Below are 26,287 nucleotides of genomic sequence, written 5' to 3' on the forward strand. Positions count from 1 at the left end.
AATTTGAAAAGACTACATATTTTATGGTTTCAACTGTATGACATTCTGTAAAAATAAACATATAGAGATATTATAAAGATCAGTGGTAGCCAGAGATTTGAGAGGAGGAGCACAGGGGAGTCTCAGGGCAGTGGGATTTCCACATGATACTGTAATGGCAGATACATAAGGGGAGACGAGTAGAAGGGGTCAGTGGTTTGCAAACCTAGCTCCTTCCCTTCCCTCTCCACCCCTACCCCACTGTATGTAAACAAAGGGAACTGAAGGCCTTTCTCAAACAGACCCATTCTACCTGCATGAAATATTGAGTTTCTCCTTATGATTTCACTGGAAAGAAACTTTAGTGTCTAAATAAAACATTTGGAAACACCACCCTGCAAGATCAGTATGTGCTGTCCAATTCTCATGCTCCATAACATAAGATTCCATGGCATTAAAACTTGAAGATTTTCCCAGACTCCACCATTCTGCCAGGGTTCTATCAGGCTACCTGTGTGGGGTTTTACAGGAGGCTGCCAGGGACCTGAGTCTGATGGAAAGTACAGTCAAAGACTTAAAACCCAGTCTCAGGCCTCCTGGGCCCCAGAGAGGGCCAGATCTTTGATTGTCTTCACTTCACTATGACTTCAGCTTCCATTCTTCCTTTCCAACAGAACATTTTCCATTTCAAACATTTCCATTTCCATTTCCTTAACATTCCATTGAGGTCACTTCCTGTATTTCTCTTGGTACAATGACATACCCTTTCACCTCTACTCCACATAATCTAAGTGAATGATAGAAACTGTTTAGCTTCCTTCTTCCAGCGTTTGGAAATCACCCCCAGGATCTGGTGCCTACTAAGCATATTCAAAGTCTTACTTCATGCCCCCGCCCACACACTCTGCTCTCTATAAAAGACAGGCAAGGTGTCCAGAGGAACAGCGAGGCTGAAACCAACCCAGGAACTTCCATCTCTCACACCCAAGCTTCTGTGCTTCCCTCTGCCATGAAGGTCTCTGCAGTACTTCTGTGCCTGCTGCTCACAGTGGCCACCTTCAGCATCCAGGTGCTTTCTCAGCCAGGTAAGGCCCTCTCTTCCTAAGGCTTATCATTTTAACTGTTGTAGGTACTACCATCCCAGCATGCTTGCTGCATAGCCTACATTACAGAGATGGAGAAATTGAAACCAACAGCAGAGATAAAAAGAGCTGTCATGGCACAATTAGCCAGAACCAGAACCAGATGCCCAGGCCACTGAGGCCAGTCCCCATGGTCCTTCCTGACACCAGCTGGAGAAGAGACACTAAATGCAACCACTACCTCAATGACCCTTACATTGTTTGGGGATGTGACACAGAAGGAAGGACCATTTCTCATTGTGGATGTGAAGAACATTTCAGGCAGTAGTGCAGAGGAAAAAAAATTAGTGCTTGGGGTTTCAAATTTTGAATTACAGCCAGTCATGTAAGAATAATAAGGACCCAGGGGCCTCTCAGCATGTGACAGAGGTTGGCTTTAGAGCCCATGGGGACAGAAAGCTGGGAAGCAAGTTCTTAGAACTTATCTTTTTGGTGTCAGTGGTTTTGGATCAGTGGATCCTCCTAATGGCACTACAGGATTAGTCTTGTCACTTGAGATTTCTCCATTCCAAGTCAACAATGAGGGTCCCCAGACTCCCAAAGAGGAAACTGACTCCCGGGCACCATTTCATCTGTGGAATGTGAACTAAGGCACTGGACTTGGGAGTGCCCAGTGTTCATTGGAACTTGTATGTTTGTTTTGTCTTTTCCTAGCTTCTCTACCTGCCTTTGCAAATGTATCATTCTTTGCAAAATGTTTTTCAGGTTCAGTTTCCATCCCAATTACCTGCTGCTTCAGTGTGGTCAAAGGGAAGATCCCTATGCAGAAGCTAGAGAGCTACACAAGGATCACCAACATCCAGTGTCCCCAGGAAGCTGTGATGTGAGTAGATCATGCCCTGGAACCCTCCACCAAAAGTTCTATCTGAGTTACATGGAGAAACTGAGCTCACGGGAGGGAATCCATACTCTATCCAGGCTAACCTTCTGGGAGCTTGGCCAGATCATCCAAGTTCTTTCAGCCAGGAGCCTGGGGGCTTCCCCTGGGACAAGAGCACAGTTTCCTTTTGAGGACTTTTCCTCCCCCACCTGTCCCCATCCAGCCCCCTCACCCAGAGAGAAAAAGCTGCTCAGGTTTAGGGTCCAACAGGCCACATTCCTGGACAAAATCCTCAAGGTGCTCCATCTAACTGCCCTCTCTTCCCTCCACAGCTTCAAGACCAAAACATCCAGAGAGATCTGTGCTGACCCCAAGCAGAAGTGGGTCCAGGATTTCATGAAGCGCCTGGACCAAAAGTCCCAAACCCAGAAACCTTGAACCTTTATACCCGGACTGGAGAGACAGAGCCTGAAGAAAATCTTATTTATTTTCCCCCAACCCTCCCCAAGGGCAGAGTGATATTATTTTTTTACAATCCCAACAATAGCACTTTGTATAATAATTTAAAGCACATTTATTAAATATTATTTAACTATATTTAAGTTATTGATGTTTTGACTTTGTCTGATATAAATGTTAGCAAATGTAAAGTATAAAATCTGGTGGCATGTTTTCTTTCCTGTGAACTCAGTCAAGTTCATGGCAGGAAGTCATTGTTCTCCCTCCAACCTGCCTACAGTATTGTCAGGTCCTTCCATGGATCATCAGAGTGAAACACTTCCGAATTCTTAGAAAGTCAATGCTCCTGTACTGCTGTGTAGTGTTGTTGAAATTAATGTTATTTAATGACTATATGGCATTTTCAAAGAAAAAAATATATGACTTTAAACTTGTTCTTTTTTTAATGTTTATTTATTTAGTTTTGAGAAGATGAGAGCACAAGCAGGGGAGGGATGGAGAGAGCGGGACACACAGAATCTGAAGTAGGCTCCAGGCTCTGAGCTGTCAGCACAGAACCTGACACGGGGCTCGTTCTCATGATCTGTGAGATCATGACCTGAGCCGAAGTCGGACGCTCAACTGACTGAGCCACCCAGGTGCCCCTAAACAACTTGGTCTTATTTTTCATGGGGTAACATTTAGCTAGGAGGAAGAAAACAGCAGCAATGGCTGGCAGTTTAGGGTTTGGGGGCCATCCTCTAAGAAGTATTTTAGATTCAACTAAGGTTCAGGGTGTTCCAGCCTTTGGCTCCAGTCTTTAACATCACCTGCACATTTCTTTTCTCATCACACCTCCTTTTGTCCGGTCTCTCTCTTGCTTCAAACTTTTCTCCATAACCCCAACTTTTATCTAATTAATCCTCAAACCCAGACTATTGTCCTAGTAGTGAAACTAGAGGAAACTAGATGTCTATAACCTAGAAGCTCTTTCAAGGCTTTTCGTTAAAAAATCTTCAACAGGACTGGTCTTGAATGGGAATGGCATGCAATGGGAAATGAAAAGATTCTTCAGAGCTGGTACAAGAGGGGGAGGAAGAGTGGATGGAGGGGGAAATCCCATCTGGCTGGACTCTGGAAAAACAAGACGCACTAAAAGTTTTGGAAATAGGAGTGAAGAACAGTGTCACATTCCAAGATGCACATGAGGAAGAATGACCTGGTATCTGAGTATGGGGTCGGAGTAAGTGAGGGAGGGCCTGAGGGCAGGCAGGCCACTGTAATGGTACAGGGGAGGTGAAGCAGGCTGGGAGTGGGGGTGAGGTTAGGTAGAATGGGCAAGATGGAGTGGTATGCTAAATGTTGGAGAGGGAAAGCATTTGACCTGGAACATAGACCTTCTCTTACAATCTCATAAGGCAACTATTTAGAGACAGCTGGTGCCCTTGAGACACAGAATTAAGCTATCTCCAGCCCCAATCTCCCAAAATTGCAAGCGTCTGTTTGAAGGCATGGGAGTTCCTTTCCTTAATAGTCTCTTAGTGTCAAGATTGTCTTGTACTTCGTGAGCATGGCTGGCTCCATTTTCAGACATGAGGCCCACCATAGTAAGGCACAAAGACCAGACCACTCCCTGAGGGAAAGACCCACTGACCCAGCTCTGCAGGGCCTGTAATCTGTGATCGTGTGGAAGGAAACGACAATCTGAGTATACTTGAAAGCATGGCACTTGGGATCTGGTCCCAGAACTGACCCTGACTCTATGTCACTTAGGACAATTGGATCTCTATCTCCGGCATTAAGATGCCCCATACAAAATGGGAGGTTGTGCTGTTTCATAGGCAGAAAGTGAGGGGACCTGGCAGATGGCCTTACAAGCCCCCTCCATGTCTCTTGGAATCTTGGCCATGCCTGTTAGCTAGGGTAGATTGGGGAAGTAAAGCACCCAGGATTAAAACCATTGAGCCAGGGGCAGCTGGGTGGCTCAGTTGGTTAAGCATCCAACTTCGGCTCAGGTCATGATCTCGCAGTCTGTGAGTTCAGGCCCCACATCAGGCTCTGTGCTGACAGCTCAGAGCCTGGAGCCTGCTTCAGATTCTGTGTCTCCTTCTCTCTCTCTGCCCCTCCCCGACTCATGCTCTGTCTCTCAAAAAAATAAACATTAAAGTATATATATTTTAAAAAACAAACATTGAGTCAGCCAGGAGCCTAGCCTATTACAAGTCAGATATATCACCTGTCTAAAGACCAGCTTTCCACTAAAGTCCAAGGTAGCACAGTCAAGCCCCAGGGACAATAAGCAGCTGAGTATCAGCTGGGTAAGAGGAGCACTTCTGGCCACAAGACCTCCATCCATTTCTCACCTCTCTTCCACAGCCTCAAGGACAAGCTGGCTGATGATGTCTGGGACCAGGGTTTCATGAAATAGCCTGACCACAAATCCAATTTCCAACGTAAGAAGACACAGCCTAGAATGACACCCAGGCCACAATCAAAACACAATCCATTTGTTTCCCCTGAGATTTGCCCAGCTAGCTACACTCCAGGACTGTGTCATCATATTTCAACTTACAACGAACTTTGTTCACAACTTTAAACATAAACACATAAGTAATGTGTCATCTCATTTAAGTTATTGATGTTTTACATGGCCTAACTTGAACATTAGTGCTTTGGAAATCCACATCCTTATATTGATTGGTTAATATCTGTGAACCCGACTTATTCCCTTGTCAACTAGGAGTGAAGACTGGGGAGGTCACTTGAAGATGATGGCCATCCTCTTGGGCACACCTCTGATTTCACCCTCAGGTCACAGCTTGCCTCAGGCTGTGATTCACTTCAGTCTCTCCACATATGCTGCCAGTGTCCTCCTCACTTCTTGCTTTCTGCCCACAGGCTCCTCTTTGTGTGCCTTCTCAGGTTGGGATTTGGCTCAGCCTACACATTCACCCAAGGCTCAGAAGTGTGGGGGAGGGAACACAGGGTGACAACCTACTGCCAATGAAGAGTGGAGGCAGTAGTTCACACACTCCTGCCACCCTTCTTTCCAGTGGTGGATTCTGGGAGCCATTCCATAGGCTTCTCAGGTAGTCCCAGGGGAATCAGTCCCCACTACCCTCTATGCTGACCTGGATTATGCATACTTGTGTTGGCTTCTCCTCCTTCTCCACCTCTGCCACCTGCTCAGTTCTGATCCCTGGGATCCTTGATCCCTTTCCATTGATCACTTCCAAATGAACTATCTGTACACAGGTCCTCATCTAAGGCTCTGTCTTATTGAGTCATGGCTTCATACAGTCAGTATTTGTTCTCCTTTCCTTTGGTCAATGCCTGGATCTCAACAGACAAGTTCACTGGCTCAGGGCCAGGCATTTAGCTGGGAATTTGGTTGGGATTTTCACCCGGGTTGGGGCTAGGACCAGAATCAGGGACTTGCCCAGTGTGCTCTTTGGGACCAGGGCTCAGATAAGACCGTGAACTTGACCAGCATATTTGGTAGGACTGGGTCCAAGAAGGTGGCCTACAATTCAGGGCCAACAAGATTGGGACTAAGTTAGCTACATAACTAGGAGAATGTTGACATAGAGAAGGGTGTAGCAAATAAGCAAATATACTGCAGATAACAGAAGTCAAGCCACTTATTGTTGGAGAAGTTTCCATAGACAAAACATAGGAATGTCAGAAAGCTAGGGGAAAAAAGCATGTTGTGTTGGCCTGAAATTGGAGGTATTGTTGCAAATGTTAGGATTTACAGGTAGATGACAGATGATAGATAGATAGATAGATAGACACAGAGGTAGATAAATACAGAGGTAGAATGTAGATGATAGATAAATAGATGATTGGTGATTGATAGAAATATACACAGAGATCATAGGATATGTGTACATTGAACATACGCTCACCCACCAAACCTTTTTTCAAATCTGCCAAATATTTTCCAAAACTATGGTGCTAATTTACACCCACTCCCACCCACCAGCAATATATAAGGACTAGAGTTGCTCCACATTTGGTATTGCAACACTTCTGTCAATTCTTTTTAAGTTAGCCATTCTGATTATGAGTATAACTTCCCATAATCCACATAGTAGCGGTTTAAAATTTCATTATATTCATGACTGCTGAGGTTGAGCATCTATTCAAATATTTGTTGGATGCCTTCTTTCATGAACCCCAGGCCATGCTTTTTGTCCATTTTTGGTAATGCTTAGATTTAGATTTTGTCCATTTGTAGATTGGCTGTCTTTTTTACCAAAAATTAATAGAAGTAACTTCTGTATTCCTAATAGGAATCTTTTGTCAGATGTGTGAATTGAAACACCTCTCATAATCTGTGGTTTTTCTTTCCACTCCCTTAAATATGCCTTTTGATGAAATAAGCTTCCTAATTTTAATATGGTCCATTTATCAAAATGTTCCTCTATGATTTGTCCTGTTTTCTGTAAACCATCCATTCAGAACAAGGTTTGGTCCCCTGTGGAATCTGTATGGGCTGGAAGAACAATTTAAGTCAGGCCTCACATGATTCCTGTTGGGGGCCAAATGGAAGGAATAATGTTGCAGGTGGATGGGATATTATAAGTGAATGTGGAGATAGGAGAGAAGGAGGTGCGAAGGAAGGAGTAAGCAAGAGGTTTTGCACTGTTTGCGGGGGGATGGAGGGACTTCCCTCCTCTGGTGCCACAAGGGTGCTATTCTCTTCCTCTGCAGGCTTGCCTTTCTCTGGAGAGACCAGCCCAGGGGCAGAGAGTGCCGGTTAGTGCTGGCTCACTCCCTTCCCATTGACTGCCTTTCTAGCAGTCAAATATCCATTCTGTAAAGTGGAAAGACTGTACTATCTCAATACTCCTGACAGCTTTGAAGAGTAAAGTGAGATGGACAGGGGGAAGCGTAAGTACAGGGTGCTTCTCTGACTAGTCGTAGCTTTAAGCTGTGACAGATCAAGGCTTCCCAACAAGTTATCCCACGAGAATAGACTTCAATGGGTAAACCTCTGAAAATCACAACATGACATAGTGAAGCCAACTCCAGCATGTTCCAATCTAAGACAGCAGGGCACTAAGATTGCCCAGGGCAACTGGACACTGCTTGCAGGAGGCTTGGATCCTAAGACTCTACACAAGAAAATGATTCTAAAATTACAGGATTCTAAGTTCTGGGAGACTTATATCGTATAAAGATCATCGAGCTAGAAAAGAGGTAGCTGAACTTCTGCTCTAAACACCATTGAGTGAAACCCCAAGCCAATAGAGTTTCCATAAGCTCCCACTCTGACCAGGGAGCCTGGGTGAATTTTCAGGTATCCAGAGAATAGCGTCCATTTAGGGCCATCATCAAATAATCCCAGAAGGTCTCAGTATTTCTTTCCCTAGGGCAGAGTCACCCTGGTTATATGGCAGTAGGCTCCTCTGGGGAAGGCTTAGCAAAGATTTACAGTACAGACCTCTGAGTTTCCAGATTTAGCAAAAATACTGCCAATTGCATAGTTACACTAAAAAAATTGCTCACTGTTTTTATGTGAAACTCAAATTTAATGAACTGTCTTGTATTTCACCTGCAGCCTAGCATTGCAAGGGCCCTTCCTGGTCTTCCTGATCTGAAGATTTCAGGTCTATGAAACTGTTTAGATTTGATAACTGGGTAAGATGCCATGAATCAATGAATTCAAGTCCCATGAATACAGAGACTTGTATTGGGTTTCAAGAGGCCATGAATTCAAGTCCCATGGATACAGGGACTTGTACTAGGTTTCTGCCCATAAAACTTAGAATTTTCTGCCTAAAGTCAAGCAGTCCCTTAGTAATCATCCCATCTATTTCACATCTAGGGATCTCATAACTGCTGCCACTGATCCCTGCTGGCCAAAACACAGATTACCTCTCCAGCCCTGGGGCTCCTGGGGGGTAACTGTGCCCACCTTGTCTCTGCTGCTCAAGAAGCAGCACTGTCCAGCCTGTGCCATCCCAGATCCCACTCCTCCCAGTGGGATCCAGACTCAGATGTATCACAGCATGGTTCCCCAGCATGGGCCCCAGACCAGAGGCGTGAGCATCACTTGGTCACTAGTTAGAAATGGAGGTTGTTGGCACTGTGATGAGCACTTTCCATGGATTATCTTATTCAACTCTGACATCAAAGTGAGGTAATAACTAACCATCAGTTTCCTCTTAGAGGCTCAGAGAGGTAAGTGATTCACTCCAAATCACATAACCAGTCAATGGTGGATATAGGACTTGAAGCCATGACTGGCTGACTCCAGATCCCTGGCTCCTAACCCCACTCTCCTATGAGATAGTGTGTCCCGAAGCAGAGGGAAGGACAGACAGGAGTCCCTACAGACAGGAGGGTTTGGATGTCTCTTCACCCACTCAGTTTGTGGGTTCAGGGTGCATGTATAGGAGTGGTCACTAATGGAAGAATAACACACAAGACTCATTCCGTCCAATTTATTGACATAGGCATACTTGCGGAAAATTTGGGATTTAATGTGTTAGCACAAGTACCTGGAAATGATGTTAATGCTCAGCCAGATTGGCTGATTGGAGTCTAGGCTTACAAAGAAGGCTGCAGTTAATTAATCTGTAATTCTGAGACTTCCCTGGGGTGTTAGGAAGGAGTGCAAAGGCTCAGAGAAGTGGATCTGTTGAAAGGGATCTACTTGCTCCCAGGGAAGGCCCTGGGATGCTTCTTTTGCCAAGGCTTTCTGGTGGCTTCACTAGAGATCATAGATGGCTATGGGATGTGCTGTAACTCCATGGTTCCCAAACTTGGGTACACACCAGAATCACCTGCAGGGCTCGTTGAAACACAGTCGGCCACACAACCTTACCTGCGATGATTTAAGCAACCATGATGCCAACAGACACTCCTAAAATATATGAGCGACCCAATCCCAGAATCCCATGTGGAAGGACCATTTCCAGGAGCCATTTCTGGTACTGGGTCCAAACCTATGCCAGTGAGGGTCCTAATAAGGAATAGATAACACTTAAATTTGAGTGATCTGGGCACGGATTAGTAGAGGTTATTTAGCAAGATGTGGGCTGAATGTGGAGAAACCACAGGGGTGCTTTAGTACTCTGAGGCTAATAACAGTGTAGGAACTGACCCCTAACCCAAAGAGGAAAGGCCAAGGTATGCGCCCCCCTCCCTCCAGCCCCTGGAGAGAAGTGAAAGCCATTGATTGAGGACTGCATCCACGCTGAGGCCCAGAAGAGGCAGCAGACCTCACCTTACTCTACTCCCTCTCTCACGCCCCAAGGGGCTCCCTAGTGCGCAAGCGCTGCCCACAGACGGCAGACCTGAAGTCCTACTCTAAAGATCCACATAGGTTGGCTTCCCAGGTCAGAGAAGAGGGTGGACCAGAAAGGAATGTGTGTCCGGGGGACAGGTTTCCTTTCTCGTGTGGTTCTTGACAAATTTTGTGTCAAAGTTATGTAAGATGTACAACATGAGTTGGAGTGGGGGCGCCTGGGTGGCTCAGGTCATGATCTCACAGCTTATGGGTTCCAGCCCCATGTCAGGCTCTGTGCTCACAGTTCAGAGCCTTTAGCCTGCTTTGGATTCTGTGTCTCCCTCCCTTTTGCCCCTTCCCCACTTGCTCTCTCTCTCTCTCTCTTTCAAAAATAAATAAACATTAAGTTAAAAAAAACATGAGATGGAGTGCACACTCTTTTGATATTCTCTGGAACAAAATTGTGAAAGATTAATCCATGGGATGCTTGAAGGAATTAGCTACAAAAGCCATTGGAACCAGAGGATGTTTTGTAGGAGGATTTTCAATGACTGATTCCATTTTTTCAGTAGTTTTAGAATTACTCTTTTTTTTGGCAGTCTGGTAAGTTATATTTTTTAGGAAGTCATCCATTTCATCTAAATTAAAATTTTTGGCATAAGGGTCCAATTTTCCTTCTGGAGTCTACAGGCTCCAGGGTGACACCTCTCCCTTTATTCCTGCTGCTGGCTATCTGTGCCTTTTTGCATGTATGTTTGAGACAGACAGAGAGAAAGGGAGAGAGAAGGAGAGAGAGAGAGAGAGAGAGAGAGAGAGAGAGAGAGAGAGAATCTATAGCAGTCTCCACGCTCAACGTGGAGCCAGACTTAGGATTCGATCCAACAACCCTGGGATAATGACCTTAGCCAAAATCAAGAGTTGGATACGCAACAGACTGAGCCACTCAGGTGCCACTTTTTTGTATTTTTTTTCATGGTGAGTCTCAGGAGAGCATTAGCTTCGTTGTAGGTTCATCAAAGAACCGACTTTGAGCTCCATCAATCCTTTCCAGTATATATGATTTGATTTTCTATTTCACTAATCTTAGCTCTCTATTTCCATGCTTTTACCCTCATTGCACACAAGTGAAAAACAATTTGCTAGAGTGGAAAGACTCACAAGAATAGAAAACCTAGGGGAAAGCATTCCAGGCAGGTCCAAAAAGTAAGTAAGGTCTGGGAGCTGGGAAGAAGCATGGGGAACAGAAGGCTCAGGCCACGCCCCTTGGCAGGTGTTTTCCCAGAGTCCAAGCCCATTCCCCCTCCCACTGTGCACATGGGGATGTTCGCCCAAGCTCAAGCTCAGCCAGAAGCTCACTGCAGTGGGGAGCCAGGCCCAGAAGCAAGGACCCCACTTTGTTCTACTCTGCAACCGCCTTCCCGGCAACAGCTCTAGAAACTCAACAGTCCTCCCTGAAAACAGGGGTCCTGGACAAATCAGTGGACTTCAAGCCATATCTCTCTGGGCCTGAGTGGCAGAAGGGGGCACCAGTAGGTGACAAGAGAAGCCCTTGTCATCCATCAGAAGCTGGCTTTGATTGGTCTCAAGTACAAGATTTCCACATAAACCCACCCGGAGGAAGACTTCTGCAGTTCAGTGGCAGTGATTATATGTAAACAGACCAGCTCTCTCTTCTGGTGCCGCCACTCACTTCCCACAAGACTTTGGGGCAAGTTACTTCATGTCTCCGCACCCCAGCATCTTCATCTGTAAATGGGCACGATGATAACGGTATACACCTCGTCAGGACTAGATACATCGCCCATGCAGAGCCCTCACACGGCGCTCTTTCTCTGGTTGCAGAGAAAGCCAGGCCCTGGAACAGCTCCTGGGAGCACTCACTATGGAGAGTGGTACCACGTCTGTCTTCACACTTCCTCTCTGTGGCCTGGGCAGCTGGAAGGAAACAGTACCTGCCCTGCTGCAGCCACAGCTTCCTTCTTGAAATTCCTGGAAAACGCTGGTAGCCAACCCCCAGCTCAGCAGATTCAGGAGCGCCCTGCATCTCAACTTGACCATGACGCGGCCCAGGCAGTTGTCCCTCTGGTGGCCCCTGCCCTCTCTGCTTCCTTATAAAAGGCAGGCAGGGCCACCAGCATTGCAGAGAGGCTGAGACCAGCCCAGAAAGTTCCAGATCTCACGCCCCAGCTCCCTGCGGTCATGAGGGTCTCCGCAGCGCTTCTGTGCCTGCTGCTCACAGCTGCCGCCTTCAGCCTCCAGGCGCTCGCCCAGCCAGGTAAGCCCCTCTCTCCCTCCTTCCCGCCCTCTCTCCTTCTTTTCCTTTTCCTCTCCTTCTAGGAAGCCCAAAGCCAAAGTGTCCCACTTCTGAGCCTATCAGAGCCCTGGGAATCCTCAGAGCTTCACTTTAACGTCTAATTTTAAAGACAGAAAGCTGAAGACCAAGCTGGGGACAGAGGGGTCCTATGCGTCCACCCCCAGCCATTGCAGAGCCAAGATAAAACCTAAGCCGTTCACCCCAAATCCAGGGCCTTTTTTTTGACCCTGGCCGACTTTCGCAAACTCGGCACATGGAGCGCCAGAGCCAGGACCTGTCACACTGGCCTGCCCCTGTCTGCAATGACGTGTCCGCACCAAGCAGCTGAGAGAACCTTGAGCCACATGGTCCAGGTCTCACCCCACCTCGGGGCTTCGGGCAGGAGCACTGGACCTGGAGTGGATAAGATCCATTTCTGCCTCTTTCCTTTCCTGTCCCCAAAGATGCTTCCTGCCCTATTCAAGCTGAGAAAAACCTAGCGCCTCCGAAAAGGCTTTTTCTTTGTGACTTTATCTCTAGGTGCATTCAGTGCCCTGTTCCCTTGCTGTTTCACGTTTAACAATAAGAAGATCCCCTTGCCGAAGCTGACGACCTATCGAATCACCAGCAGCCACTGTCCCCAGACAGCTGTCATGTAGGTAGAAAAACGCTGCTCACCCTCTCCCTGACCCCACCCCACCCCACCCCACCTCATTCCCACATCCCCGCACCTGAAGTGCCACCCCAGAGGACAGGCATCAGACCAACCCGGGATCTTATATTCAGGGGGCACGATTTTACCAGACTGTGATTACACTGAAAACAGGCCCAGAGAGGGCTGTTCCCCCCCCACACTCCCTCCCACCCCCGCTCCCCGAATGGGCTTGCAATCTCACAGTTGCTTTGTCTGATGCCAGGCCAGCTTCTCCGGGGCTTCTAAGAACAGCGACTACCTCCAGAGTCCCCTTCTTTCCACACACACCCCCTCCCTCCTGTCCCAGGGAGGATCCCTCACCTGGAGCAGGTGGGCCACGCAGGGTTTAGAGCACAGTGAGTCCTCTCTGGATCTAACTGTGCAGCCCTCCTGCATCCACAGCTTCAGGACGAAGCTGGCCAAGGAGATCTGTGCTGACCCGAAGGAGAAATGGGTCCAGGAGTATGTGAAACAGCTCAGTCAAAAATCTCATGCCCTGAAGCCTTGAACTCGTCCAGCCACACTAAGACCAAGCCAGAGTGTGAGAAACGACGATTTATTCACCTCCAGCCTGCCCGGCTATACCCTGGACTAATTTTACTGTAATTTTCAAACAGGGTGCTTTCCATATTGTGATGCAAAAAAAAAAAAAAAAAAAAAAAAAAAAAAAAGCACCAGGTCTTAAGTAATATTTAATGTTATTTGAATTGCTGTCGGCCTTGGGGTTGTTTTTAATATTGGTGATCTTTTTTTAAAGCAAGGCCTTGAGCCAGCTGCTTCCTGTCATAAGCCCCAGTTCCTCGACCTATAAGCTGCCAGCAGTGGGTCTGTCTCTGCCTAACTCCCCAGCCATTGTATGGGCTTCCAGATCTTGGGTTGCTGAGATCCGGAGAGGGGAAGACCTTGCGAATGTGAAGTGTAGCTAACTAGGTTAGTGCAGAAAGGAGAAGGCCATTGGTAAGATTGTGGGCTTGTTGCAGAAAATACATTTTGTTTAAAATCTCCTAAGGGTGTTTTCTTGGGGAAGCGGCACTTCCAACCAGTAGGGGGCGCTCCCAGGCGCATGTGGCTGGCGGAGGGCGCTGGAGGAATGCTGCCGACCTGGGGAGGCCCTCGCGAGGTTGGTGGCTGGCCGACCTGGGCTCATCGGAGTGTCGCAGAGGGCCTGGATCAGCAGCCCAGCATGTTCTAGAACAATTACTCCGGCCCCAACATCAGCTTCTAACTGGTCTCTCTGCCACCATGCCTCCCCGCTCCAAGCGGTCCTCAGAGTAATACAGACACTACGTGCACCTGACCTCCAGGGGAAAACGAAATGACCCGGTCCTAGTTGGTAGCGACCCTGAAGGATGCCAGAGCGCAGTCACGCCAAAGATTCTTCTAGAGGAAGCACAGGATGGAAAGGAAGGGAGAGGGGTTGGAGTTTGGGGTTCCGGGGACGGAAGAGGTAGAGTCCTTTAGAAAGGAAGGTTGAGGCGGGGCTGTAGAGGGATTGGAATATCAAGGGGCGGGCGGGCGGCGGAGTTTGGAGTCTGTTCTGAAGGCAGGAGGGAGGGGCCAAAGGCCTCAAGAGCCATAGAGAGGGCAGAGGCATGCCAGGGTGGGTGGCCTGTGACCCTGGGCTGGGGGAGTTGGCAAAGGAGAGCTGAGAGCAACTTACTGCCCTGCGGTAGTCCTTACAAGAGAGGATGGGAGGAAGCAGGGCGGTCGTGGGGGCAGAAGGCAAGAGGCGGTTTAAGAAGAGTGGGCCAGACAGACACTGTGCTGCCAGGGAAAGGAGAGAAGCCTCTTTTAGAGCAGCCATGAGAACTCCCCTAAGGCCACTCCTTTAAGGGCGCCAACCCTGAGACCCAGAAGCCACATCCCTCCCTTGCTGTTCTCCCTGGAGTCCCACACTGTACCAGTCGGGGCCTGTGATTACCCCTTTGACAGGGACGGGGCCTCCGCTTCCCCTATGTGTCTACCTTGCATGCTGTGTCAGGCCGTCACTTGCCATCTTGGGACACACGGGAGAATTCTGGCCTGAGAGGCAGGAGCCCCAGGCTCTACCACCAGACCTGACCCTGACTTGCTGTGTATCCTCTGGCCTATCTCTGTCCCTCTCCAACCCTCAGTCACCTCATCTGTAGAATGGGCCTAGCAACATCTTACAGGCAGATGACCTCACAAGATCCCCTCCAGCTAGGGCAGCTGTGACTTTGGGAACCCCAACCCTGAGTTCCCGTTTTCTGCTTCACCGTGCCTTCCCCCCCACCCCAACGCTGCCAAACCTGGAAGCAGAGAATCTACATCACTGTCCTGAATTAATGTTCCCCCCACGCCCCAAGAAAAGGCAGTCAGCTGAGACATGCAAGTCATTTATTGTCTCTGTTGATAAGAAGTCAATTCTGGCACCAACCAGTCTTCCCCATCCCCACCCACCTGACCCCTGGCCCCAGCTTCTCAGTGCCAAATCCCTGTGGGATCCAAGAAGCCCAGGGAGGCAGGAATTGAAGATTCTAGCATTTAAATATATAAAGTGCAACAACATAGCTTATTAAGACTGAGTCAACCCTCTACGACCTTGCAAAGCTGGGCAGAAGGACTGGCATAGGGTCAGGGGCTGAGACGGGGGACAGGTGAAGCCATGCAGTCTTCAGAGTCCGGGATGGAAGGAAATCCACTCGTGTTTACTTTAGCAGGCATGGTTTCTTGGACTTTAAAGATTGATTAACCCATTGGGCTGTCGGCAAGACACAGGTCTCTCTGCCTCCCTTCAGCTTGATTCTGTGGGAAAAGAACAAAGGAGGAGCCGAATCACCTTGAGTTGCCCCCTCGGTGCCACACACAAGTCCCATCTCCCCCTCCTTGCTGCTGGGTTCCCCTAAGCTTCTCTCTCTGGGCCTGTAAAATGAAATTGTGGCATAAGACCTGCGGCTTGTACACTGGGAAGAACTCCCAAACCTCGGGAAGAGCTTATTCAACTGAGTTTCTCCCTTTTCTGGAGAGTGTGATTTGTTGTATTAGGGCGGGGTGAGGGCTGCAGACACTCTGAGGATTAGCTAGTATGGAAATTTCCGTCCTAGACTATCTATGAGGGCCCTCGATCCAACTTTTCATGTGTCTGTGTCCATCTGGAACCCTCAGTCATTGCTTTAGATTCACTGTGTGTGTGTGTGTGTGTGTGTTTCTTTTCTAACCTGCCCACCTCTTTAACTTGGCTGTTGTCCAACCAAACTATAGACCAATTCTAACTTTAATTATCTGGGTGACCTCAGACAAATATCTCTACTTCCCTGAACTTCACTGTTCATGATAATGAAAATGGGTGCCCCAAAAGGGTTAGCCAAGATCATATACGTGAATGCTTTCTAGATACTGAAAAGCGGGGGGGGTAAGCTACCTCAGTCTAACTTTCTAATGACCCTATGATGCGACTGTCATCTTAACTCCATTTCACAGATAAGGAGTGCAGAGGAGTGCCCAGACAATGAGGTGCAGAAGAGTTACCCGCCCAAGGCCAACCAAGATTATGGGTTGGCAAATCCCGAGGCAGGAAATAATTGTGACCCCCTCACTTTTCCCACTACACAGTAATTCCTGGAGCTTTTAAGCAGTCCCTTCTTCTGGACATAAAACATCAGGATATACTTGGCGCCTTGGAGTTCCAAGAAACCCAAGTCACTGTGGGAGTGCAGGGGCATCCCTCCTGGCACCTGCTAAGAAGCGCGGCGCTCCCCCTGGCGCCCATGCTGGGCTCTGCACACCTAGATCTTGGCGGCCTCGCTCCAGGTTCGGAAACCAGAATCTGGTGGAGCATCGCCATCTAGCGTCTGCCATTCTAATTCCAGGTGGGCTGATTTCTGGTCCCTGGAGGAGGGAGTCAGGAACTGACCCAGGGAAGGCCACTCACATTAGACTACTGCGGGAGCACGCGGAGCTGGTGTTTTTGTAACACTGGATTCTCTGCGAGGAAATCTTCTTCTCCACAAAAGTGAAGCAACAGTTGGAGGACGATACGTGCACTGGAAGAAAAACACACAAAAAAATGGTTTGCATCTATTTCTTAACCTGGACGTTGTTCCTTTTATCCAAGTGGTTAGAAACAAACAAACAAACAAACAAAACCTTTTGGGACAGGCCCAGGCTTGGGGACTACATCCAGCCCAGTGCAGTGCTGTCTCATCAGCCACCTAGTTCTGTAGGTAGGCAGAGGGTCAGGACATTGGGGTTCAGATCCCAGCTCCCTCCAATCCAGCTGTGTGGCCTTGACCAAGATGAGCCCCCATCTGGGCCCCAGACTTCCCATCTGTCAAATAGGACTTTTTGGACTGATTTTTAAGAAGCTTCCAGTTCTGACATCCCACCATGAGTGCATGGTTCTGGCCCAATATTTGGGTTTAAGGGCTCAGGACTCCACATTCTGGGGGCCCAGTGAGCCTGGTGCACACAGGACAACTGTGGTCTATGGCTTTCGGTCAAGACTAGGAATGGTTCAAGGAGTTCAAACGGATGAGATGACCAGGGAAGAGCTTTCAGGAACTGAGATGCTCTCCACCCCCTCTCTAGAATGCCCTTTACCCAGGCCCTCAGCCCTGTCCAGGCTCCACCCCCAACTCTGCCACTTTACACACTCTTTGCCACCCCCCACCCCCCAAGAGACTCAAATTCCAATCCTGGCTCCTTCCTCCTCGTTTCATTGTCTACGCAGCGTTTTTCAAGTGCCTGGAATTAGGTCAGTCTTCTTTCCAGAGCCCCGAGGGCAAGCATTATCAATCCCATTTTGCGAGCAGGGAACGAAGAGTTTGAGAGGTAAAGTGACTGGCCTGAGTCACTGGGCCAACACTTGCCCGACAGTGACTAGCCACCCGTTCTAGTCTCGGTCCTGACTTTACACTCTGCCTGTTATCTGTTCCCCGGTAGAGGCAGGACCCAGTCCCTCCTCTGGGCCTCAGGCTTCCTGGCTTGCCTAAATAGCCTCAGAGCTCCCTGGATGAGGCAGGGCCTGCTTTGGCTGAGGCTGGCAGCTGAGCTGTGGCGCTGGCCTAAACTCCTTCTCCCTCCGGCCCCTTGCCCCTACCACATCCGAGTCCTCCATTCACCCTCTTCAGGAAGAATTCTTCCAGGAGGAGGGGAGACAGAGGCCTTGAGTTCAGGGTGAGCCCTGCCCACAAGCCCAGAGCACCCTCCCCAAGGAGGAGCGTAGTGACGCCAACCACACTCACTGCTCCTGCTGTCCGCCTCGCGCAGCCACATCCCAGCCAGCAGCAGGCACACCAGGGCCACAGTGATGAGCTTCATCCTGGGGGGTCTGGCTCAGACCTCCTTGCAGCGGTCTCGATGTGTCTGGTGAAGCTAAGAGCTCTTCCCTGGCCCATGCTGCGGGGCCCAGAGCTTTTATTCGATGACCTGAGTGGGGTTTCCCAGCCCCTGGTGCAGAGGCGGGGAAGTCACAGGGAGGAGAGACGCTTACTCACGCCCAGTGACCACATGGAACACTCCTTTCCCCACCTCTCCTGGGTAGTGTGCAAGGTATGGGGAAACTTCTCCGAGTGCAGGAGCAGATAAGGATCTTGAGAAAATGAGTAGGAGCCGTCCCAGCTGAGTGGGAAGTGGAGATAGGAGAAAGGAAGTTGCCTGTTTGTGGCTTCTCTGACCCCACATCCTTCTGGCCCGGGCCGGAGCGGCTGGCCCGGGACATGGTGGAGAGGAGGGCCGGGGCTGAGGCATACCTGTGTTTTAGCCCCGTTCTGCAGGAGAGAAGTTGCACAAACCCACATATCCCAAGTCACACGTGCGCTGCAAGGTGGAGAGAGTGACACACGTCCCGAGTGTGTGCCATGAGAGGTAAATCTGCTATGTCACGTGCCTGGCCCAGATCGTTGCCATTGCTATTTTTTCAATCACTCAATACTCCTCAACAGCTTGCTCTGCCCTAAATCCTCAGGGAGCCCCAGGAACGACAGCTACCGCTAACGGGTGGTGCCTCATCTTGACCTGGCTGCCCTTAGACTCACAGATTAACAAGTAAAAGCCACACAGTGTGAGGCCTGCCGTGGATGTGCCATCTGGAGGGGGACGGGAAGGACCAGGAACTGCACAAGGGCATCCAAAAGGCCGCCCAGGGGAATGTTCTTCACGCAGAGCCTCCTGCAGAAGGGCTGAAGTAGGAAGGGGCGTGCCAACAGAGGAAGGGGCTTGAGTAAGGACAGGGAGGCATGGGGGACCACACTCCTTGAGGGTGTGGGGGTAAGGAGAGTGGACTGAGTAGGGAAGTGGCAGGAGAGAGATGCGGCTGTGTAGCCACAGAGTGGCCAGGTCATGCCAGACACCGTGAGCAGTGCTTGGCACAAACAGCACATAGTAGTTGCTCCAGAAAAGGTCGCGGGGCCGAACCCATGTATTAAAACCATGAGGCCGACGTGCATTAAATAACCAGAGAGTGCTGGTGAGGCTGATATACTTTGCTCGTGCACCCTCTAGCTCAGAGATCTGCGTGGCTCCCCATTGTCATTTGGATGGAGCGCAGGTGCTCCCCTGGACATTCATGGCTCCTCGTGCTGTCTCCACATTTGAATATCTGTAATTCCCCCACATGCCACAAGTGTCCCTACTGCTAAGATCTTGCTCCTACTGGGACTTCCACCTGCAGGGCCGTCCTCACGGTCTCCCTCAGTGGGCTTTCTGCCCTTTTCAAATGCCACTGTCCCTGTATAGAGCCTCTGCCGTCCCCAGCAGATGGGCACTCGGCCTCCTTCAAAGCCTCCTGGATCACTCCCCCGAAGGTCTTATATCCCTGCGAGTCTCCCACCCCAGCCCAGTGTGTTCTCCAAACTAACACCTGGGTGGGAGTCCTGACAAGTTGGAATTGAATGGGCCCTCAAAGACCATCTGCAGCAGGCACTTTTAAAGCTTCCTGGGACAGCTTTTGAAAAAAATGAAAATACCAGAATCTGAATCAAAACTTGGTGCCTCTACATGTTGAAGGAAAAAAAAAAAACAACAAACCTCTGGGACATTCAGACACCAGAAAGATCACGGGCCCAGTATGGCTCCAGTAGGAGCCTCAGAAAGAGGAAACAGACTTGCCCAAGGTCATACTGAGAATTTGTTGTGGAGATGGGACAGCAGACGCTGAAGTCATCTGCTCATCTGAGCTCCATGCGTGGCTGCCTCTGAGAACACATTTCCAGCAAGGACCACAGCTAATGGCTGCTCTGCTCCATCAATTCCCCTCCATCCTGCCACCCAAAATGCCCTTGAAGTAGCAGAAATCACTAACCCACAGTTGCCTCTCTCTTATTCCCTTGGTCCTTACAGACTGATGCTTTTGGATTCCTCTCCCATCATTTTAGCAGAGTCTCCCTGGGGGAGAAGGGAGATAAAGGTATTGAACGTAACCATGTAATCCCGGGGCTCTCACTCACTTGGGGCCCGGAGAGAGGCTACCTTGCCACCCAGAAAATTCCTCCCTCTTCCCTTCCTCCCAGGCATGCTTCCTGGCCCACTCAAGAAAGGGACGGAAACTTACTTTCCCTTTTCCCCCTCCCTGTGGCCACCTCAAGCCCAGGGTGGGAAAAGAGGCACAGAAAGGCTTAATCATTCCCTCCGAGGAACATGGCATAGAGGTGCAACCCTTTCTTAGTTAGAAGCTTGCAACCAGGAAGTGCCTGCAGGAAGGCTTTCTTATCAGTTATCTTTTGTGAAATAGGTGCCCATTGACTGAGGATGGTTAGAGACCAGACAGAGCTCAGCTGGTGTGGATCTCTCACAAGTTCATTTCCACCAGGGGTGTCCAAGAGTGACCTTGAGTGGACTGCAGCCTGGCCCTGCCTGCTTGGTCTCCAGTCACATTTCTACCTGATCTTTGCCAACCAGGACATAGAAACCCACGGGGGAGGACTCATTTGCTACCACCACAGCTGCAGAAATACTGGCCCAGCTTTGTCCACCTCAGGGGCCCAGTCTTCTCCGTTCCCTCACTTAGGGAGGAAGCATACCATGGATTCTAAGAGAACTGGGTCAGATCTCCGCCCTACCTCCTGTTAGCTGTGTGGCCTCAGGCAAGTAACTTAACACTTCTGAGCCTTCTTTCCATCCTTATGAAACCCACTGCCAGCTGGACGGGTACAAACTCCCCCCACTGTTTTGAAGACCGGCTCCCCAAACACCTTAACCCAGCTTTGTGCTATTTGAAGGAGCAAACGAGATTTCTCACCTGGTCTTGGAACAAGGGAGAAAGAAAGGAAGAGGGGGAGAAAAGGAAGGAGGAGAGGAAAAGAAAAGAAAGTTGAATCATTCATAACCATTGTGAGGCACCCACTATACACTAGGTCCTGGGGACACAGGGGACACAAGGCAGACACCGGCCCCGAGCCCCACGGGGAGCCTCACTCGGGGAGGCAGGTACGGAGAATTGTGGTAAGTTGTGGTAAATGTTCCAAAAGAGGCACAGTGTCCTGTGAGTTGCATCGTAGGTGGAAATCCTTCCCACGGGGCCTGACACATAGTGAAAGGTGCTCAGTAAAACCGCCCTCCTCTCCTCTTCACCCCTCAATCCTGGACCTTCCGAGGTTCGTCACATGACCCCGGCGATGCCACCGCCTCCCCACCCAGGGCTGCTCCCCCAGTCCCTTCCCCTTCTAATCAGTGCTGCCCAACACCCAGGCAAGCTTGCTGTGGTCGACCCCGTGAGCACAGCGTCCCCTCTGGCCCCAGCCCTGCACCAGCCTCATGTCAGCAAGCACAAGGCCAGCCCAGGCAAGGTCCCCCCAGCACCCAAACGCCTTGGAACTCACAGCCTTGCCTGGTATTTTCCAGTGCCTCTTACACTCTGCCTAGGTCCCCTCATCCCCTATTGCTCTCTAACACCCAGCACTTTCCTTCTTTTAGGGCAGTCTCTCTTATCTCCTTCTCAGTGACAATGTGAAGGAGACATTGAACTGCTCTCATAGCAACAGGCGAACCTCGGGGGCCCAAGGAATGTCACAGCGGGGACGATCGCCGGCTTTTCAACGTGCAGTCACAGCCACTGAGCTCCTGGGCTTGACAAGAGCTCGCACCGCGGTGCCGGGGGGACGGTGGGGGGGGGGGGGTGAGTACAGATGTCTTGGCTCCACTTACAAAGTCCTGCGCGATGTGGCCGACAGAGCGCCAGCTGCACGGCACTGTCACTGTTCTGCACACGCGCCAGGGGTTCACTGCCCTGCTGCCTGGGCCCCCTGTTCTGTCTCCAGCTGGCTCACTGCCCGCGGCTGTCCCACCTGAGCTCGTGGGGTGAGCCGGGCTCGCTCCTCAGGGCAGGTGACTCTCACTGTCGTAACTGCCTGGCGGTCCACACACCTGCCATATCTGGAAGCTCCTGGAGGGCAGGGTCCCTCCGTTGCGGGCTGCCTTTGATGCCCCAGTGCCCAACACAGGGCGCATGTGCAGTGACTGTTTGCTGAAGGAGGAAGGAGAGGTCTTATCCGTATCATCGACCCCAGCCAGCGGTAAGAAATGTTGGCCCTGGGCCTTATAGGAGCTGCACAGTTTGAGCAAGTGACAGAGCGAGGGTGGGGAGCTCCGGCCCCAGGGCTGTGCGTGTTTGTACCACCCCGTACTGTCTCCTGCCTCACGCACATGGATACGCATCAGGCTGTTTGCATCAGTGCTGCTGGCACTACTTCTTGGTGCCACATCTCAGTTCCTTATGTGTTCATTCATTCATTCATTCATCCATTCGTCGGGCAGACATCTTCAAGGACCCACTCTGTCAGCCCCTGTGCAGGCAGTCAGGTTTGGGAGGAGACCTGGCTGCCAGAACTAGAGCCTAGAGAGGGAAACAGACACGAAAACCAGTAAGCAGCACAGACAGGCTACAACTGCCATCATGCAAAAGCCACAGGCTGTGCACGCCCAGTCCGGCTGGGGTGCCGTGTGGCATTTCAACGGGGGCAGGGAGGGCGAAGGCAGCGTTTGCCAGGCGGGGGTGGACAGGACGGGTGCAGTGAGTTCTGGGGAGATGCCCGGTATCCACTCCCAGCTCTTCTGTGCTCCTGCTGGTGTGACTGACTTCTTTCAGGTTGCTCAACCTTGAGCCTCCCCCCCAAATCGGGATAATAATAATATCTGTAATAGGCTTGTATGAAAATAAATGTGACATATTTCTTAAGGGAAAATGAACAATTGCTTCACAACGATGGGTAGCCAGTGTGTAGGCTGGTGTTTCTAGAGCCTGGGGGAAACCATGTAGGCTGCAGGGAATGGCTGGGAGGGAAGCCAGCAGGACTGTAGGGGTTGGTTCCACAAGATCCTGTTTATGAGACTTGGGCCTTGGGACTTGACTCTATTGGCAGGAGAAGGTCTTAAGCAATCTTTTGTGCAGGAAAAAGGTGCAGCCAGATTTTTGGTTTGGACTGAAGGCTTTTGTTAGAGGCCAAAGGAAATAAGGAGCAGAAAAAGGCAGGAGGCCTGAAGGTTTGAACGAACCAGAAGGGGTGACAGGTGAGGAGGTTCCGTGTGACAATCAGGATATGAAGTCTCTGGGCTCTGCTGCTCATTTTCCGTGGGACCTTGGGCAGGTCACTGCCTCTCTCTGGGCCTCAATTTCCTCACCTAAAACGTGAGAATGCTGACCTAAGTCAAGGACTCTTTCCCCACAAATGGGATTCATAATAGGGTCGTTTGGGAAGCTTTTATCAAAAGACACATGCTTGGGAGGGAGGGGTGTATTCTGAATCCAGGTCAACTGGAGGGTCTCGAAATGCCTCCCCAGGCAATCCAGCCCCACCGCTGCACCCCATCCGAAGCCCCTAGCCTGGATGGCCACTGAGACCCTCTCTGGTCTGGCATTTAATGGCTCTCCGAGTCTCCAAGTTCAGGCAGACTCCCACCTATCCCCCAAATAGCCCCCTCAAACACCCCCAGTGGAACTGGTCTTCGGATCAAGCCTGTTATGCTGGGGGGGGGGGGAGGACTTCTGGTGAGGAACCAGGGCAGCAGAGCCTCATTGGGCTAATGCTAGCCCCTGAGCCCTTTAAGACCACTCCCCACCCCGGACTCTAGGAGTCATGGGCTACATTTAAAATGCTTCATTTGGAACTTAGAAAGCACCCAGAAGTCAGAAGCTCAAAGAAGCCTGGGAGGCATGACATGGGCTTGGATCATAAACGTGTGGTGGACTCAGTTTCGTGGTCCCTGAGCTGTTTGACCCTGGATCAGAAATATCCACCTTGCAAAGTCCCCATGAGGATTCAAGGACTTGGCATGGGTCAGGTGTGCGCCACAGATAGCCTGGTACCCGGTGGAACGTTAGCCCTTTTGCCCTTCTCCTTCTGGGCCCCATTCCCCACAGAGCAGGGAAAGCTCCTAGGAAGAATTGGGGTGGGTCACTTCACATTATGGATGAGGATCTGGAGGCCCTGAAAAGAAAAGTGAGATATTCCATGGGGACCCAGTGACAGAGGCCCAAAGACAGCCCCACCTCTCAACTGCCAGGTCAGGCTCTTCCTCTGTGATTTTCTGGCCTTGTGCTCATGCTCAAAGAGCTGTACTGTGGCCAAAGAGAGAAGGTGGGCATGATCAGGGCCCCTAAGATGCTGGAAAGCCCGCTGCCCACCTGGAGGCCGGGGCACGGTGCCAACTTTGCAGGGAATGGTGGAAAAAATGCCCCAGCATTTCCACCTTGCAGTACAAAGATGCAGGGACAGGAAGTGGCAGCAATTTGACTCTATGCCCACCAAAACCAAGAAGGCCACTCATGATTCAGGTGACACACCCATAAACTGCTGGGAAAGCCCCCTGGGGAGCCTTTCTCTTCCTGCGGTGGCAAGTGGACAGCCCGGGCCTCACCACGGCCCACCGCCCAATTCCCACTACATCCTGTGCCCAGAGCCCTGTGAACCCAGGCCAGCTCAGAGCTGGCCCTCCCCCAGGGGTGCTCCCATCACCAGGTCTGGCCCCCTGGGCTCCCGAGTGAGCAGAACTGACGACAGATTGTGCCCTGAGCCCAGACTCCTCATCCCTCAGAATGGGAGCCATGCCTCGGACGTGCTAGCCAGCAGAGCTCGGACATCCAGGTCTCCTCGTCTCCACCCCAATCCTCTACTGTGATGGAAAGAGCACTGGACATGGGGTCCAGACACCTGCATTCTAATCCAGGTTGCAATTTACTAGCACCTGGTCAATTCTAATCATCTTGAAGCTCTGAGGCATCATCTCTGAAGCTGGATTCACTATGCTCTGTCTTAGGAGGTTAATACGGACCCGTGTGCAAAGGCCTCCAGCACAGAGCCCGACTCATCTATCGTGGTTTTGGGGAGCACTCTGTGTTTCCTCCCTCCCTGCTTGCTTTGTGTGAGGCACCTTCATAGCTGCTCTGAAGAGGCGATTTTAAACTGGCCAAGTCCTGTTTCTCCACTACCGCTGGCTCTTTGAGCTTTGTCAGAGGTGGATGCATTTCAGGAGCCAAGTTCACATGGGGAGCATCTGAAGTCAGGGCTGCTGCCTGCCAGACGTAGCCAAAGTCCTCAGTCTGTGTGTCCCACCACCTGTGCCCATGGCCAGCATAGGTCACCTCATTTGCGGGGTCAAGTGCAAAATAAGGGATCCTTGTTCAAAAACGAAGCATGTCAAGATGGCAACAGCAGGGACCACACGGAAAGCATGCCACGAAAGCTTCCCTGTCCCCATCAGCCCTCTGGTTGTGTTTCTGCAGCATGTTGGATGGACATCTGTTGGTTTACCCCCTGGAATCTCCTCCAGCCCCCTCTGGGTCTCCTCTACCCAGGTTTGGAAGGTGACTTTCCCAAATCATATCATTATGGTTTTATTGTTCCAAAGTTCTCAATGTAAAGACATTTCCCAAATGAGCCAGAAGCATGTACTTCACTTCCCACAAGCATGTTCCGAGAGACACATTACCTTCAAGTCACAGCCCCAACTCCCCTGCAGCAGAGTCAAAAACCAGGACTACTGCCAGCAGCCAGATTTCACATGGCAGAGAAGGGACTGGGCAAAAGGGGCAGATGTGAAAATAGGTAGTATTCCTTCTGCTGATCTGAGGTCCATCCTGCCCACTATTTCCAGCTGGAGCTAGAAATCTCCACCAAAGACTTCTACCCAGATGTGATGTGATTCGGCCAGATGGAACACTTTGGGCACCCAGCATATGCTAGGTGCTCATGAAAGGGATCTGTCAGCATTTCCCCTTGCCACCTTCACTGGACGGGCCCTTTGAGATCCAGGTGTGATAAAGCAGCTAGATGGCACTAAGCCCCCTACGCCCTCTTGCCCGTTCTCTTCTTGCACACAATCTTACCAGCATCTTCAAAAGGGAGAGGAAATGGGTAGCGTGGCTTTTGTCCCAGCTCTGCCGCTCTTAATCTCTGCCAACCTAAGTGTCCTTATCTAGAAGGATCCCAATCTTCCCCTTGCTTAGCTGATCAGAGGTCATGAGCCCTGCAGGAGACAATGGCTGGGTACAATGGGTGTTTGGCAAAACAGATGGCTACCAAGCCTCGTGCCCCTCTACCATTACTGCCTCTCACTTGCGTCCTTCCCCAGCCAGACAGCTGCGATGTTTCATCCCTCCCGGCTCCAGTTCCTCCCCACCCACCTTTTCTTACACCACACATTGGACTCTGACCCTATGACATCATGGAAATTGCAGTGGCCAACTTTAGCCACCCATGACCTGCTTCTTGCTAAATGCAAGGCCCCG

The 26,287-nt window shown here is 50.4% G+C and overlaps 3 protein-coding genes across 3 annotated transcripts; 2 read left to right on the top strand and 1 right to left on the bottom strand.

Moving 5' to 3' along the window:
• The first annotated feature begins 931 nt into the window (after positions 1 to 931).
• On the top strand, positions 932 to 2,538 carry LOC125151733 (C-C motif chemokine 8-like). The gene is made up of 3 exons (XM_047833138.1): positions 932 to 1,064; positions 1,827 to 1,944; positions 2,274 to 2,538. The coding sequence occupies exons 1-3, from the start codon at positions 989 to 991 to the stop codon at positions 2,377 to 2,379; spliced, it is 300 nt and encodes a 99-aa protein (XP_047689094.1). The 5' UTR covers positions 932 to 988; the 3' UTR covers positions 2,380 to 2,538.
• Positions 2,539 to 11,772: 9,234 nt separating this feature from the next.
• Positions 11,773 to 13,219, top strand: LOC125151921 (C-C motif chemokine 13-like). Its single transcript, XM_047833459.1, has 3 exons — positions 11,773 to 11,894; positions 12,453 to 12,567; positions 13,009 to 13,219. The coding sequence occupies exons 1-3, from the start codon at positions 11,819 to 11,821 to the stop codon at positions 13,112 to 13,114; spliced, it is 297 nt and encodes a 98-aa protein (XP_047689415.1). The 5' UTR covers positions 11,773 to 11,818; the 3' UTR covers positions 13,115 to 13,219.
• Positions 13,220 to 15,206: 1,987 nt separating this feature from the next.
• On the bottom strand, positions 15,207 to 17,959 carry CCL1 (C-C motif chemokine ligand 1). The gene is made up of 3 exons (XM_047834047.1): positions 17,811 to 17,959; positions 16,499 to 16,610; positions 15,207 to 15,372 (listed from the first exon to the last, which is right to left on the bottom strand). Exons 1-3 carry the CDS (start codon positions 17,884 to 17,886, stop codon positions 15,276 to 15,278), a joined length of 285 nt encoding a protein of 94 aa, XP_047690003.1. The 5' UTR covers positions 17,887 to 17,959; the 3' UTR covers positions 15,207 to 15,275.
• Between the last annotated feature and the right edge of the window lie 8,328 nt (positions 17,960 to 26,287).

The sequence above is a fragment of the Prionailurus viverrinus genome, chromosome E1 (assembly GCF_022837055.1).
Source record: "Prionailurus viverrinus isolate Anna chromosome E1, UM_Priviv_1.0, whole genome shotgun sequence".
Lineage (NCBI taxonomy): Eukaryota > Metazoa > Chordata > Mammalia > Carnivora > Felidae > Prionailurus > Prionailurus viverrinus.